Genomic DNA, 15,883 nt, shown 5'->3' with positions numbered 1-15,883 from the left:
TCAGCACTCTTCAAATACTGAGGGCAACACACTGTTCACTAGCCACTGCAGACATTATGCTTGTTGTAAGAGGCGACTATGATTGACGTAAAATGAGACTATGCTTGTTGTAAGAGGCGACTAACGAATCGGGTGGTCAGGCTCGCTGACTTGGTTGATGCATGTCATCGTATCCCAATTGCATGGATCAATGCTCATGATGTCAATCACTGGATTGTCTGGTCCAGACTTGATAATTTACAGACCGTCGTCATACAGCTGAGTGCTGAGTTAAACAAAAAACAAACCAACCAAACAAACAGTTGTAACATCTGATAACTGGTGGGGTTTTATTGATGCAACAAACAAACATAACATACACTGTGCATGTGTTTGTTGGGGAGTGTCATACATGCGACCCATTCTCGTGTTTAGTGTAGAGGCGCAGTTTCCTGTGAATTCTGTGGGCTATATGCTGGCAGATTCTGCTGGTCGAATGTCAGCATTCCAGATTCACGTCAATTTTATCTTTGGCCACGACCCCCTTCATGGTCTACTGAATCGAACGTCTGCTTGGAGAGAGGAAGGTTGGCGGTTTGAAACCCTGACCTTGATAGATGGTACTTTTATTTCCCTGCGTAGCGTTAAGGGGCTAAAACAAGGACTGGTCGACTGAGAGTCGGTACACTGTGTATAAGTTGTGTATTCATGTTCAACATGGTATCTCAGTGGGGTACTTACAGAATCGCTGAACGACTTCCTGTTGTAAATCAATCGGCATTTTTCGATGGTTTCCGTTGACTGTAGCTTACAAGCTTTTGACGAGATGTTCATGATTGCACGAAGAACATTTGAATGTACTCGCTTCTTTCCGTATTTTAACGGAATATCACGAATATTGCAAATTTGCGGTTCAAACGGAAATAATTAAATTTTTGTTGTGTTCATGGAAATTCCTGCATTCTGATTAGCTGAATTGGTCACGTGTTATTGCATTCATTTCCCAATGAATGTAAAAAATTAAGCCACGCCCACCGCGGCGCACTACTTTTATTACTGCGGAATGTCGGGGAATCCCAATATTCGAGGGAATTCCCTTTCTGCAGACGTGTATCGTCATGCACAGGACATTTAGCGACTTTCATGCATATTCATTTTCCAAACAACCGTTTGAAACCGAAAACGAATGAAACAGCAAACGTGCAGGCTCTCTCGCCTGTTTTTTTCCCGCTCGTCTCGGTTCAACTTTCATGTCTTCGGGTTTCATGTCTAACTAGCATTTCTCTAACTGAGTTTTACCGTAATCAGGGAAGTAATGTTTGAATCACGCAGTAAATGACCATGTAATTTGAAACAGCCGCTTTCTCTCGGTCGACATATTTCTTCCGGTTCGTTACAGTCTGACTGTTGCAGTTCTTTTTGCCTCTTGCCTTAATTGACAGGTCTAATGAACATTGTTTTAATCCCACTCTCCGTTGATTGGCTACTGACTGTGTAGGCGTGTCAAGTTATGTGCATAAATTAAACGATCACCTGATTCATGTCACGCCACTGTATATATTCCTACACCTGGAATGTTTATCAATGTCGTCATTTTTGTCTGTTTTGATATATGCAACTGTTTTGGGTTAAACTATTGTAGATAAAACATGTTTAACGTTGTCGAATTTAATTATAAGCATTGACTGTATATTTTTTTCGGTTCATTGAGGTATGAATCGAAAAACCGATGTGCAAACTTTTGTAAGAATCCGCTACGCGGATTCATACAGTTTGCACATCGGTTTTTCGATTCATACCTCAATGAACCGAAAAAATACAGTTCTTCGTGTTGACTGTAGTTAAACACATATCAGATGATCGGTAGATTCTATATTTGTGAAACATGGAACAGTCGAAAGAAAAGTAAAAGAACTCTAAATGTTCCTCGTGGAAACTGGACTTTTAAAGTCAGTTAACTCTCTTGCCTCGGGAAGATGATGGATCAGCTGCCTTTTGTTATAATTATTGGGTAATATAGGACCGGCAAACCTAAACTGACAATGGCACACCAGAAAAACAGGCCTACTGCCCTCGGGCACACCTGATGTTTTTGTCTAATCTCAAGCCCTGTTCATTCACTCACTTTTCACTGCCATTTTGCCTTTTACGCCTAATGGAATCTGTTTCGTTGGAAAATCGAGACTGGTTATTCTCTAGAATTGAGGTTGTCTGTTTATTCATACTTATCAATGAGACCCGTGAAGATCCGGGGAAGAATAGGTCCTCAGCAGCTCATGCTTGCCGCAAGAGGCGACTATGCTTGTCGAAAGAGGCGACTAACGGGATCGGGTGGTCAGAATATAGCAATATTCCAGCTATATGACGGCGGTCTGTAAATAATCGAGTCTGGACCAGACAATCCAGCTATTGATATCATGAGCATCGATCCATGCAATTGGGACCGATTACATGCATCAAGCAAGTCAGCGAGCCTGACCACCCGATCCTCTTACGACAAGCATAGTCTTTTACAGCAAGAATGCGTTGCTGAAGACCTATTAGGACGGTTTCATAAGATGACCTTGTGAGGTGATCAAACATTACAAAAATGATTTTCTCGCTGTCAAATGATTGGCCAATTATGGTCCACATTCGTTCTGTGGACAACACAAGTAAAGCGATAACATTTCTTTATTCATAGCTGTTGATTATTCCTTGATCAATATGACGTCACGACATGGGAAGGTGGTGTTTTCTGTACCCAAGGTCAGCATTCACCCTGAGTCTTTCCAGCCCTTTCTCTTACTGGAATAATGTTAAAAGCGGCGTTAAACCCAACTCACTCACTCACAATAGTCCAGCTGTGTGTTGGCGGTCTGTAATTAATCGAGTCTCGGCTAGACGATCCAGTGATTGACATCATGAGCATCGAGTGAGTGGGTGAGTATGGTTTTACGCCGCTTTTAGCAATATTCCATAAATATCAGGGCAGGGGACACCAGAAATGGGCTTCACACATTGTACCCATGTCGGGAATCGAACCCGGGTCATCGGCGTGACGAGCGAACGCTTTAACCACTAGGCTACCCGACCGCCCCCATGAGCATCGAAGCTCTAATGTATGGACTAGACGAACTGGGGTCCAGGGTTCAAACATTTACTGTTTGCTTTTCAGGGATCATTCCTCTGAAACATTTTTCTCAGATGCTGAAGTGAACTTGGAACACATTTGCCTTCATGACACGTGCTACCAATATTTAACTTTGATGTTCAGGATAGTACTTTGTGTATGAGAGATTTCTTGCTCTCGGTGAGTTTGATGTTTTTCCCACTGATTAACTTCATTCTGATACTGTACTCGTTTGACCAGGGCCCAACACCAAACGTTGGACAGAGTGCTTCTCCAAACTCAACATCGATCATCGATAGAACAGCGACCCTGTTCAGATCAATGAACGCAAGTCTGCCCCTCACCACATCCAGCACGACACCATACGAAATATAGTCTGAGGTGTCGGGTGTATTACACATAGTGTCAAGGGTACAGTGAACATTTTGCTCTCCGTCATATACAAAAGTGCAGATTGAAGACCGATGCCAGGAACAACCCCCTACACGGACACTCCATGAGCGGGGCCGCGAGTACAGCCACACGCCAGTGTCCACTTGGGACTCTTCACAAACACCGACCTCCAGCAGAGTCAGCCAGGCACCGATAGGCTTTCTGGGTGTCACCCTGGTGTGACACTCCCAGTACTGAGGCCCAGGGAGCATAGAGGTGGGTGGGTGGAGCGGGATGGCAGTTGAGCTTCTGGTACCACTGTAGTTCTGTAGTCGGGTGGCATCGTTGTGTTCACTTGTGTTGAAGGACGACGTGTTCACCAGTTCGCATCCACGAGTCACGTCACAATACATTGTGTTTACCAGACTCGTGTCAAAGTGTAATGTAGGACCTGTAAATTAAACAGCTGTATTTAAACAAATACAAAGTGTAAACTAGGACCTGTAAATTATACAGCTGTATTTAAACAAATACAAAGTGTTATTTAGGACCTGTAAATTATACAGCCGTATCTTAACAAATGCAAAGTGTAATGTAGGACCTGTTTATTAAACAGCTGTATCTAAACAAATACCAGTTTGGAATAGTTACATTAATATCCGCAAAGTTTATCAGGCAATAACCCTCTGACGACGGTGGATAAATGAATTTTACAATGTTAGACGTCCCAAAGATGAAGTAGAAGATCACTATTCAACGTTTACCATACTAATAATATAACAACTGTAAAACATAGAAATACCTACACACAACATGGTAAGCTCGTGGTGAGCCGACTTCTCCAAACATATGGACACACCCATAATCTGAAACAGAACAAAATGATGCTGAAAACAAGAGTTCCAGCAGTTTTCTCATTCATCTTTTTTCAAACTTAAGGTTCAAGCAAATCGCAATGACCCATGTAATAGAGCAATGCTGCTAATATAGACTTGCACAAGTCTCTATGAAAATAATTATTAGTTTAAATCACACTTTCTAGTTTATATACATAATAAGGTGAGGTGAACTTGGGTTTGTGTGGCTGCTTGTACTAGTCCGGAGTGATGCCGATTTATAGTGCTGGCACACTGAGATACCATGCCGCAGTTTAACATGAATACTCCACTCAGACACAGTATACTGACTACGAGCCGACCAGTCCTTGTTTTAGCCCCTTTATGCCGAGCGCCTGACAGGGTAACAACAAGTACCATCTTTTAACGTCTTTTGGTATGACGCGGCCGGGGATCGAACCCCGGGCGGACGCTCTACCATTAGACCAATGACCCATGTATTAGAGCAGTGCTGCTACTATAGACTTGCACAAGTCTCTAAGAAAATAATTATTAGTTTAAATCACACTTTGTAGATTATATACATAATAAGAACAAGTTGTCCCTGTAAGAGACCAGTACTGTCCACGTATGTAGACTTGCCTATTTTAAGGCGAGAATTACTGTACAACCATAGACTCTCATTCAGTACAGCCTTGGAGCAAGGCTAATTCTGATACTACATATACGTTTGGGTAATGTCTATTTCTGTCTGACATACTGAGCAGTACAATATAACGGGACTACCTTTCTCCAGGACAGTTTCACGTGTTTGCAGACAAGTGCGTCTGTCTGTATCAGCATGGATTCCCTAAAATCAGAGATAAAACATGTGTCATTGTACATGTATACTGATACATATTATTGCCTTACACGATGAATGTCATCTGCTGATTCGGTACTTGAGTCAATTATGTTTGTAAGTATAAAAAAAACATTAACGTATGATCTGGTCTAAGAATATGAAAATGATTAAATTAAGTATCCCTGTTTTCATAAATACTATTTGTATGATGTCACACAGCATTCTTACATGTCTTATTATCTCAAACATGTGTTTGTGTCTCAGTATTCCCTGTTGAAACTGTCTCAGCTGATGAACTTGACATCTTGTCGCCAAACGACACTTGTCTTCAGTAAGGCGGTGCACTAAAATTAAAAATAATCATAATCATAGTCATAATCATCATCATTTAATTACCGTCTGCGCCATGCTTGTTGTTTTGACACAGAGGTCCATCCATTGTACAACCCAGAATATGTAGAAGGCGTCATGGAAAATGATAAATACAAAATTCTTTGGACTAGACCCGTACACAGCCTCGGGCCTATCCAGGCCAACAAACCTGATCTTGTACTTTTTGATAATCCAATGAAATCATTTATATAATTGAAGTGTATTCACTGTCCCTTTAAACACTTATGTGATTGACAAGATTTAGAAAACACATGGCAAACATGCGGACCTCGCTTTCGAAATGTCACGCTTGCATCCCAAGTACCAAGTTGTCCGACTACCCATTGTTCTCGGTGCCTTAGGTTTGGTACCCCCCAATCTGCAACCCATACTTGCTGTAAAAGGTGACTATGCTCACTATGCTTGTCGTAAAAGGCGACTAACGGGATCGGGTGGTCAGGCTCGCTGACTTTGTACATACATGTCATCGATCCCAATTGGGTGGATCGATGCTCATGATGTTAATCACGGGATTGTCTGGTCCAGACTCGATTATTTACAAACAGCCGTCATATAGCTGGAATATTGTTGAGTGCGGCGTAAAACAACCAACCAACCAACCAATCAACCTTCTTGAGGGAAGTGGTTGATATTTCGTCTTACCAAAGAATGGTTTGTTTTCAGCATCAGCATCAGGGATCTTTCTTCCAGGAATCTGAATAACAATACCAGGGAATTGAAACATTGACGTGGTGACGTAAAGAGGTAATAGAAAGTAGATGACATAATTGTCATTGACAAACGTTTGTTGTGCATGGTATTATTGATTTAAAAATGGTATAACACATTGACATGAAAATGATATAACACAAACACATACATCTGCACCTCTTTTCATACTTGTCTCCCTAATCTATATCAAATTTTGCACAACAGCATAATCATGTTTAATATATGCTGTTAATCTTGAAATTAATGCGAGCGTGAATAAAATGCGAAAAATGCGAGTGGTCTTTGGTCGCATTAATTAACTTAACATTCATGTCTCCAAATGACTATCCAACAATAATACTCACTGCACACTTTGGATAGCGGAAATACCAACTTGAATATAAGCACAGACACAGTTTATTGAGCAGCAGTTGTAACAAGCATATAACAATGTCATTCAAAGAATAGGAATTACACAATAGGCATGCGGAGAGTTATCACTGCTAAGTAGTTAAGTCAATATAATCACGATTCACAAGACCATTGTATAGACCATTTGCTTTATATGAGGAAGAAAAATATGTATTTCAGCTGTTTGGACATTTGCCTTCATTATTCAGTCACAATGCTTACTTTAGTCTTTCTGGAGCTGCTCTGGTTCAAACTGGTGTTGTCTTGTAGCACTAAAACACGAGACACATGTCAGTAAGAATTTCCGTTTTGTAGAGAAAAATACACGACACAGCTATCGATGGGTTCTCAACATTACAAGGTGGCGCAAGAAACTAATGTCACATGTCCAGTGATGCTTGGACGTGTGGGTCAAGCAACTTTCGCCTAATCAAAGTAGGCAGGCAGCTTTACAATGATGAAATTGTTTTGAATTACGCTGGTATCTTGATTCGGTTTGCTGAAGCAACCTGTTCATATCAGGTGGGGACCCGTGACGATTCGGGGTAGAATAGGTCTTCAGCAACCCATGCTTGCCTTAAAAGGCGACTATGCTTGTGGTAAAAGTTTGTTTGTTGTTTAACTCATAAGGAAGAGAATTATGGATGTCAACAAAGATGTCAACTTCTTTATTATACCTCATCCATAAATTCTCTTCCTTGATAAAGTTGGTCGCTTGGCTTGTTTGTTGTTCAACGCCGCACTTAGCAATATTCCAGCTATATGACTGCGGTCTGTAAATAATCGAGTCTGGACCAGACAATCCAGGGATTGATATCATAAGCAACGATCCACGCAATTGGGATCGATGACATGCTTCAACCTTGTCAGCGAGCCTGACCACCCGATCCCGTTAGTCGCCTCTTACGACAAGCATGGTCGCTTTTTACAGCAAGCATGGGTTGCTGAAGAACTATTCTACCGGCGCCTTAGACGACTGGGCCACCCGTGCCCCCCTTATCCATAAGACTTCATCAAACCAACTTCTTAATGCAAGAACGAAAACATACATACATTGTTGTAAGTATTCCACTTTAGCTTGTAGATGAATAATTTCCTTCTTGGTGTTCATCACCTATCCACCAGAAAAGCATGATGTTAAAATAAGTTGGATATATTGAGAATAGATGGGTCAATGGGTCCTTTAGAAGACTCAGTCAGAAAATACATTTGGTCGAAATCGGTGCGCTTATTCACAAATATATGGTTTCTTCACTAGATTATATGGTATCAATCATCGGATTACTGAGCACAAAGACTCCTCGCTAATATGCGTGTCTATATAAATACACATCTCACCAGGCGTCTGAGACGTCTCCAGAGAACAATCCAATCAATCTTCGACAAAACAACCATGAGCCTCTGCAGCCCCTTGTCTTCATCTGTGGGCAATGCGTCATCATCACCATGCACTGTCGTCAGAATAGAAACCGACCACATTGCAAAATATATACATCACATATATTTGAAGTTTGATTAGACCATAACAATAACAGGTCTTTAAAAATATATGTATATCACATTTTCTTTTGGAAAACTGATGCATTTTGTACCTTTTGTTGACATAACTGTAAAGTAGTGTATGAAAACTAACGGTAAAGCGTTTTCCTTTAACAGGTATACATACTAACTACGAGCCGACCAGTCCTTGTTTTAGCCCAAGCGCCAGACAGGGTAACAACAAATACCATCGTTTAACGTCTGTTGGTATGACGCGTTCGGAGATCGATCCCCGGACCTAACGCTCTTACGAGCGGACGCTCTACCACTAGACCACGGAGGCGGTCTCGTCAACAAGCAACGGTGGTGATTAATTAAGTACGAACACAAATTAAACAAATCGATTTGCACCGTCTTTTTTTCCAGTAGTATGCTATGCTTCAGGAAGCATTTCACAGTTATCTTCGTGGTTCTCTAAGGAGTTTTAGACAGCTAATTTTCTACTTGCACAATAAAATCTTGCTTCCACAGGAACTGACCAACGAATCCTCAGCCATGTCAGGTATCTGTAAAACAGCAGTATTGCTATTGAAGAAACGTCAATAATCAATAATGAACAAGAATTAAAAAAAATAGAATCTTTTCTTAAAAAATACAACAGTTAATAATTCTATACGGAAACCCCATCTACATTCCATTCAGTGACACATTTTGTTATTTTGGTTCAGTGAGTGAGTGAGTGAGTATGGTTTTACGCCGCTTTTAGCAATATTCCAGCAATATCACGGCGGGGGACACCAGAAATGGGCTTCACACATTGTACCCATGTCGGGAATCGAACCCGGGTGTTCGGCGTGACGAGCGAACGCTTTAACCACTAGGCTACCCGACCGCCCCTTATTTTGGTTCAGCACATAAACATAAGCTTTATGAAAACACCTTTCATATATATATACAACACCCTTATCAAATTATACTACCTCATCAGCTCCACCCAGAGTCATCCCACTCAGAATATACACCATCTGCATCATAGGATCTGAAATAGAATCAATCTGATTATTAAAAAGAGTGTTTGAAAATTAATTATTTTGTTGTTAAGTTACAGCGGTGGGGTAGCCTTGTTAATAAAACGTTCGCTCGTCACTCAAAAGGCCCGGCCTCAATGCCCCACACCAAGTACAATAGGTGAAGTTTATCGTGTCCCCTGCCGTGATATTGCTGGAATATTGCTAAACGCGGCGTGAAATCCTATTCACTCACTATAGCTGTGTTTCTTACCATGGAAGACACACGGGTTGGTTGACCTGCTTGTTTGTTCGGGACATTTAGGTCCCCCAACGTCTTTCTGAAATACAAAAAAAGGCATTTTGAAAGATTCATTCTTTTCAAAATAACCTAAGGCATACATAAAATTACTTTCAGACCACGTCTGCATTGCGGTGTCATATAATATAGGCTTCTGCTATTTGGAATATTTCATTTAATCATTTCAAAGAACATTTTGACAAACAAAACACAAATATGACACGAACAAGGTTCCCAGATGAGTTTACTCTGTATCACACACGGTGTATACTACTTGTGCATTGAATGGGAAGTTATCTAATTCTAGCAAAGTTACCCTTTCAAAGACTCCAAGATGGTACACGATGTCTCCGAGTTGTTCAATATCTGAAATATTATATTTGCGCAGTGCAGCTTGTGTATAGCATGAACCAACTCAAATTGTAAGTAAGGCTGACATCAAACCACACACACACACACAATCACACACACACACACACACATATTACATTACAGTAAAGCTATAGTTTCTTAACTTATCTTTTATTGAGGATAGAATAGGTCTTCAGCAACCCATGCTTGCCGTAAAAGGCGACTATGCTTGTCGTAAGAGGTGACTAACGGGATCGGGTGGTCAGGCTCGCTGACTTGGTTTATGCATGTCATCGATCCAAATTACGTAGATCGATGTTCATGATGTCAATCACTGGATTGTCTGGTCCAGACTCGATTATTTACAGACCGCCGTCATATAGCTGGAATATTGCTGAGTGCGACCAACTTTATTAAGGAAGAGAATTTATGAATGAGAAATGATAAAGAAGTTGACATCCATAAATTCTCTTCCTTATCAGTATCACTTCTAAATGCCTTTTGAAGACGTAATCCTTTATTTACTTCAATTGTCATTGGGGAAAGGGGAAATGAAAAGGTAGTGTTACCGTGTGGATTAAACTCAGTCTCTTCCGAACTGACTCTTGCACGCGATGGTTCTGTCTGTTTGAGCCATGACTGATTCATTTGTAGCTGTTCCTGAAATAGATATGAACAGCACTTTCATTCAGGATACTGAAGATGAATGCTGCATCTGATAATACATTTTAACACAACGCAACCTTTGTGGAAAGGGTTTAGTTGCTTACAGCTCCCTTTTGAATTTTTTTACTCGTAATCTTTTCAAAATGATTTTTCATTTGGTGACTTTTAATCTTTTACAAAATCTAACATAACGCTGGTCAATCTTACTTTGCATTGCATGACCTCTTTCAAATTAAACTCGTTCCCGCACAAGGCTGAAATACGAATGAAACAACATGTAAGTAAGAATTTTCTATTGCACACAAACTATTCAAATATACGTTTTAGTCACATAAACGTTTTAGACATATAAACGTTTATACAATCCCATAGATCCAATCTAGATAGTACCTGGAGTCGTTTTAAGAAAGAGGTACAGTAAACTACGGTTATAACGAACACGCTTACAACGAACTGACGGATATAACGAACTTACTTTTTGGTCCCGACTATTTACTGTAGTTATGCTGTATATATGCTTATAACGAACTACGGTTATAACGAACTAAAATTAGTAGTCCCTTTGAGTTCGTTATAACCGTAGTTTACTGTAGTTCGAGTAAGCGGAGATTACACTTGTTTGTCGAACTTACGTTTTGCCTCCTGTATTTGTGGAGGACTTGGTTGTACATTCCCCGCGTCCTTTGACTGGTCAAAGGTATCATGTTGAACATGAACAATGAAGTTTGCCGTTATCATTTTACATAGAGCAGGGTCCATAAAGAGTGAATGAGGAAGAGATACCCACATCGCCTGTGTTGCCAAGGCATTTACTTGTGACCTCAGAGACTCCTCTAACTTGAATTCTGATTCCTCCACAACTCCATGGACAAGACTAAAATTGGGTTTTATCTCTCTTCGCATGAACGTTTTCACTTTACGAGCTAGAGCAGAGTTGTATAACACAGTTGTGGAGTCGTGTTGAGAGGTCACGGATATCAAAAGTAACGGCTGAGATGGCCTAAAAATGCAAACATCAAAGAGTAAGGAAGATGGCGGTGTCTGCTTTGTGCTTAGCGTTTCTAAAACACAGGTGTTTCCATACACAACTGTATGTGTATCACTCAGTAGTTTAACTAAGCCCTTTTCCACATGTTTGTGAGATGACGCTAAGAACTCCCGAAATCCTTGTGGATAGATGTGTAGCCCTGAAAAACCATATGTGTAATTAGAACAGTGCAAAGGGGTATTCATGATCAGGACATGTTTCTGAAATATAGCTACTGCAGTGAATGAGATAAAATTTACTTTGCATCAGTAATATTACAGCCACCATTTGACCTATTGCAGGAATACAGGCTACATCTAGTTGTGGGTTTGGTTGGTTGGTTTGTTGTTTTACGCAGCACTCAGCAATATTCCAGCTATATGACGGCGGTCTGTAAATAATCGAGTCTGGACCAGACAATCCAGTGATGTATATCATGAGCAACGATCCATGCAATTGGGATCGATGACATGCTTCAACCAAGTCAGTCAGCCTGACCACCCGATCCCGTTAGTCGCCTCTTACGACAAGCATAGTGGCCTTTTACAGCAAGCATGGGTTGCTGAAGACCTCTTCTACCCCGGAACTTCACGGGTCGCTACATCTAGTACATGTCTTTACCAAACGGACATAGAGTTTTGAAAATCTGAGATCTTGTTTTTGAGTGATAATTATTATACCAAAAGATATGTTTAATAAGGGATTGTCATCTTATGGGGGTAACTGGGGGAAAAACTGTCCTAAATAAAATTGTTGAATGTATTAATTATGCTTTATAATGTTGAAAAAAGGATTGGCTGCCACAAAAATGACATTGTTGCAATGTGTCCTTCTTAAAAAACAATAATATCAAATGGTCGGTCCATTATGATCTTGCAATGATTTGTAGTAGATTTAGATACCTTTCAATTCATCACTTGTCATTTTTACCGTTTCCTCTTCTGTCAGTGTAAACTGTTGATGGGCATCTGCATAATAAAGAAGTGTCATCAAACGCACTACCTGGTAAGATGCGATGTGTTATATGTATGTTTGTTCGATACATTAACAAAACACCCAAACTTTGTGTTATTCTCTTAAAATTCTGCCAGTTATTCTCAAACATTTGAACGTGAAGGCAGGACATTTATACAGTCGGATGACCGCCAGCAGACCGATGGGTTTTTTTTTCACATGGAACGAATATGGAATGTCATTAAATACTTAATGAAATGCCTTTGTTTTTCAAGCAAGTTTATGGTGGCAGATTATCTTGTGACATCAATAATTTGTTTAACGGCGCACTCAGCTATATAACGGCGGTCTGTAAATAATCGTGTCTGGACCAGACAATCCAGCGATTGACATTATGAGCATCGATCTACGCAGTTGGGATACTATGACATATATCAATCAAGTCTGACCCCCTATTTGTGAGTCGCCTATTACGACAAGCATAATCGCTTCTTACGACAGGCATGGGTTCCTGAAGACCTATTCTATCCCGGATCTTCGCAGATAGTGTCATCAATGACAATGACAAGAAGTACGTCTAAAAGAATGCAGTATTGAAAGTAATATTACCTCTTTCTACGTCATGTTTTGGTTGTAAGACGTTCGTCTCAACACGTGTTGCCATGCATTCAGGATGCGCGTCCTCATCTGATGATTGATAAGGAGAAGAAACATATGAATCTGATGATTCAGATTCCTCATCTGACTGACACGGCGACAGTATGAATGTATCTGATGATACAGGTTCCTCATCTGACTGACACGGCGACGGTAGGAATGTATCTGATGATACAGGTTCCTCATCTGACTGACACGGCGACGGTAGGAATGTATCTGATGACATATTTAACAGATCTTGGTTGTTATCCAGGCTATTGAAATATGTGTCCAAGCATAACCAAATCCGCTTCTTAAGCAGTGCAACGCACTACCCAAAACATTTCATGTAAAATATGATTCCATAAATAACTAGGTGTGCATTACCTTCAGTATGTCAAACAATATGTACGGGTAGCACAGGACGGTGAATGTGCACTGCATCACATAGTTCACACGGTCCTTGAGCAGGCACGTACTATTTAAAACTCGTGATATAGCGCCTTAGTTTTTCCACCCATTCCTTACACTGCATTCTCTCAATTTTGTTATCTTGCACTTTGTAAGCTCGAGGACCCCTCTTGTCAAAGAAAACAATGCCCTCAAAATAGTTCACCACAACTTCTAACACATACCGTGGTGGAGATGTATCTGGAAGGTCATGAAACTTGACGTCTATGATGTCTAAGTTTGCAACATCATTGCAGAATGTACCATCTTGGTACATGACAGACACATCTGACTGGTATTTATTAAGAATACCGTTCTGCAAATCTGCTTTCCCAATCTTCAGCTCAAATCCATGAATCTCTGGAACCTTGATTTTGTAGAGCAAGTCATCACGATCCAGAGAATGGTATTTGACATACTCAGTCGTCTCTCCAATACCAACAAAAATCTTTCCCCCTCCAACAACTTTGGACATTGAAGAAATATTGACTCCTAGTTTAAGGTCATACCAAATGTAACCAACAAGCTTTGAAATATCAGTTCCAAATTCTTCAACTTTGTCTGCTACAAGAGCCTTCAGTTCAGTGGTCCTGCATTCGTTGAGGGAGGACAAGTCAGTGATATTTGCGCTTTGAGGTGAATGACTGTACTTGGAGACGTTTTTGGACAAGAGGTCATAAAATGTAAACGCCGACAGATTTGTTTTTTCACAATCAGTGGATACCTTTGTGTTAAAGTCGACAGTTGATACACCCTTTGTCTTCCCTACTGTTATTTGTAGAAAATGTTTGCTCTCATTTGAAGTTTGTATCCAGTTACTGATCCACTGACGTGTATATGTATCTACGTACAAACCATTATCACCAATTAATTCAGTGAAGCGCAATGTTACAAGTTCATCAAAATGTCCAAGATATCTGTCGCTTGGGTCATGTCCAATAAAATGTACCAATATTGATCCACCATCAGTGTTCTGTAAGGCTGATACTATTTTCACTAGTTTATCTAGTGTCCTCTTCTTCTTCCGTTTGACTTCCTTCTGCACAACCTTCAACCTTTTATCCTTCTTCCCATCTGTTGCCTCCAACCCAAATATAGCAATGTCGATGTGTAGTGCGAAGATATTTGGTTCTGAGTTTTTCCCTACAATTTCAATTTCTATGGATCTGCACACGTCACATGGGGTAGCATCCTCTTCTGTTGACATCTGTGTCTGTCTGTGGGTTCATATGAACTCACGGCATAGACACCAGTACCTACATATATATGTAAATACAAGTTATTGAACAAATAAACACAAGCATGATACCATTCTTCACATTATGAAATCTATCCATTTCCGTGTTTATATTAAATTTACCAAACATGAAATATACACGCTTTTGTGAACAATGTTATTTGACATATTTGATGGTAAAACTTTGATTATATTAAGAATATCATAATGTGTAGACATATGTGACAGTTTTACGTGTGTGACGTACTTCAAATATTTAAACATCCTGGTGTTTTCCATTGTCACTAACGCTCACATTAATGATGTAAATGAATATACTTATCTGTGCATATATTACAAGTATGCATTACAATATATCATATAGGTATACATATGCCTTCACGTTAAGGATCTATTTCACACACAATTAGGTGTCAATTACTTTACATATTTGCAGGACCGCCTCCGTGGTCTAGTTGTAGAGCGTCCGCCCGGAGAGCGGAAGGTCCGGGGTATTCATGTTAAACTGTGGCATGGTATCTCAGTGAGCTAGCACTATAAATCGGCATCAGTCCGGACTGGTACAAGCAGCCACACAAAGACACACACGTACATGCACGTCGCTATATAAGTACAATAATCTTGGACGCGACGTTAAACCCAATTTCACCTCACCTTACATACATGTATTTGCAAGTCATTGTTGTAACATATTAATTTTGGGCGGAAAAAGAGTGTCATGAATACCCTGACTTGTCTTCTTGATAAAAGCACACTAGGACAATCTCTGAACACTTACGTTTTGAAGATCTGCTCTCTAACTCCTGGCTGTGTGGCCATGTAGGTTCCTGTAGCTTAGGTTTCAAGTCACCACCACACGCGACACTCTCTAATAAACACCTTGACATATGTAATTCAACAATTCATTCAACCGTGGACACTATACAAAAAGGATCCCCGGAGCAACATTTCAATAGAGACTTTGCCCCACTTAATTTTGAATCGCTTGACTACCTCCAGGGATAGACATACCTACTGTCTGGTCGAGGCAGTCTTCCGGTTGCACAATACACTGAGAGGCGTGTAGCAAGGGAATAGATAGATTTCAGTACTTGTTGAACTGTGTGAACCTCTTGTGTTTTCTTGAGTCACTATTGGT

General features: G+C 40.3%; 1 protein-coding gene across 1 annotated transcript; it reads right to left on the bottom strand.

Moving 5' to 3' along the window:
- Positions 1–2,636: 2,636 nt before the first annotated feature.
- On the bottom strand, positions 2,637–15,671 carry LOC124121008. The gene is made up of 18 exons (XM_048391893.1): positions 15,524–15,671; positions 13,032–14,764; positions 12,371–12,436; positions 11,074–11,628; positions 10,649–10,695; positions 10,345–10,435; positions 9,741–9,790; positions 9,398–9,464; positions 9,097–9,155; positions 8,625–8,682; positions 7,976–8,088; positions 7,691–7,751; positions 6,860–6,909; positions 6,179–6,230; positions 5,372–5,487; positions 5,086–5,149; positions 4,270–4,329; positions 2,637–3,914 (listed from the first exon to the last, which is right to left on the bottom strand). The coding sequence occupies exons 2-18, from the start codon at positions 13,303–13,305 to the stop codon at positions 3,232–3,234; spliced, it is 2,466 nt and encodes an 821-aa protein (XP_048247850.1). The 5' UTR covers positions 13,306–14,764; positions 15,524–15,671; the 3' UTR covers positions 2,637–3,231.
- Between the last annotated feature and the right edge of the window lie 212 nt (positions 15,672–15,883).

Source organism: Haliotis rufescens, unplaced genomic scaffold (genome assembly GCF_023055435.1).
Source record: "Haliotis rufescens isolate VD_foot unplaced genomic scaffold, xgHalRufe1.0.p SCAF_101, whole genome shotgun sequence".
NCBI classification, from domain to species: Eukaryota; Metazoa; Mollusca; class Gastropoda; order Lepetellida; family Haliotidae; genus Haliotis; species Haliotis rufescens.
The sequence above is the reverse complement of the archived record's forward strand: the minus strand, read 5'-3'. Positions and strand labels throughout refer to the sequence as shown.

What these genes read in the sequence shown, in the direction of transcription:
- LOC124121008 (XM_048391893.1), bottom strand. Translation starts at nt 13,305, where the DNA reads ATGTCATCAGATACATTCCTACCGTCGCCGTGTCAGTCAGATGAGGAA. An exon ending in AAGAGGTCATGCAATGCAAA is followed by an intron (nt 10,436 to 10,648) that starts GTAAGATTGACC and finishes TATCTATTTCAG; the next exon opens with GAACAGCTACAAATGAATCA. An exon ending in GACTGAGTTTAATCCACACG is followed by an intron (nt 9,791 to 10,344) that starts GTAACACTACCT and finishes ATAATATTTCAG; the next exon opens with ATATTGAACAACTCGGAGAC.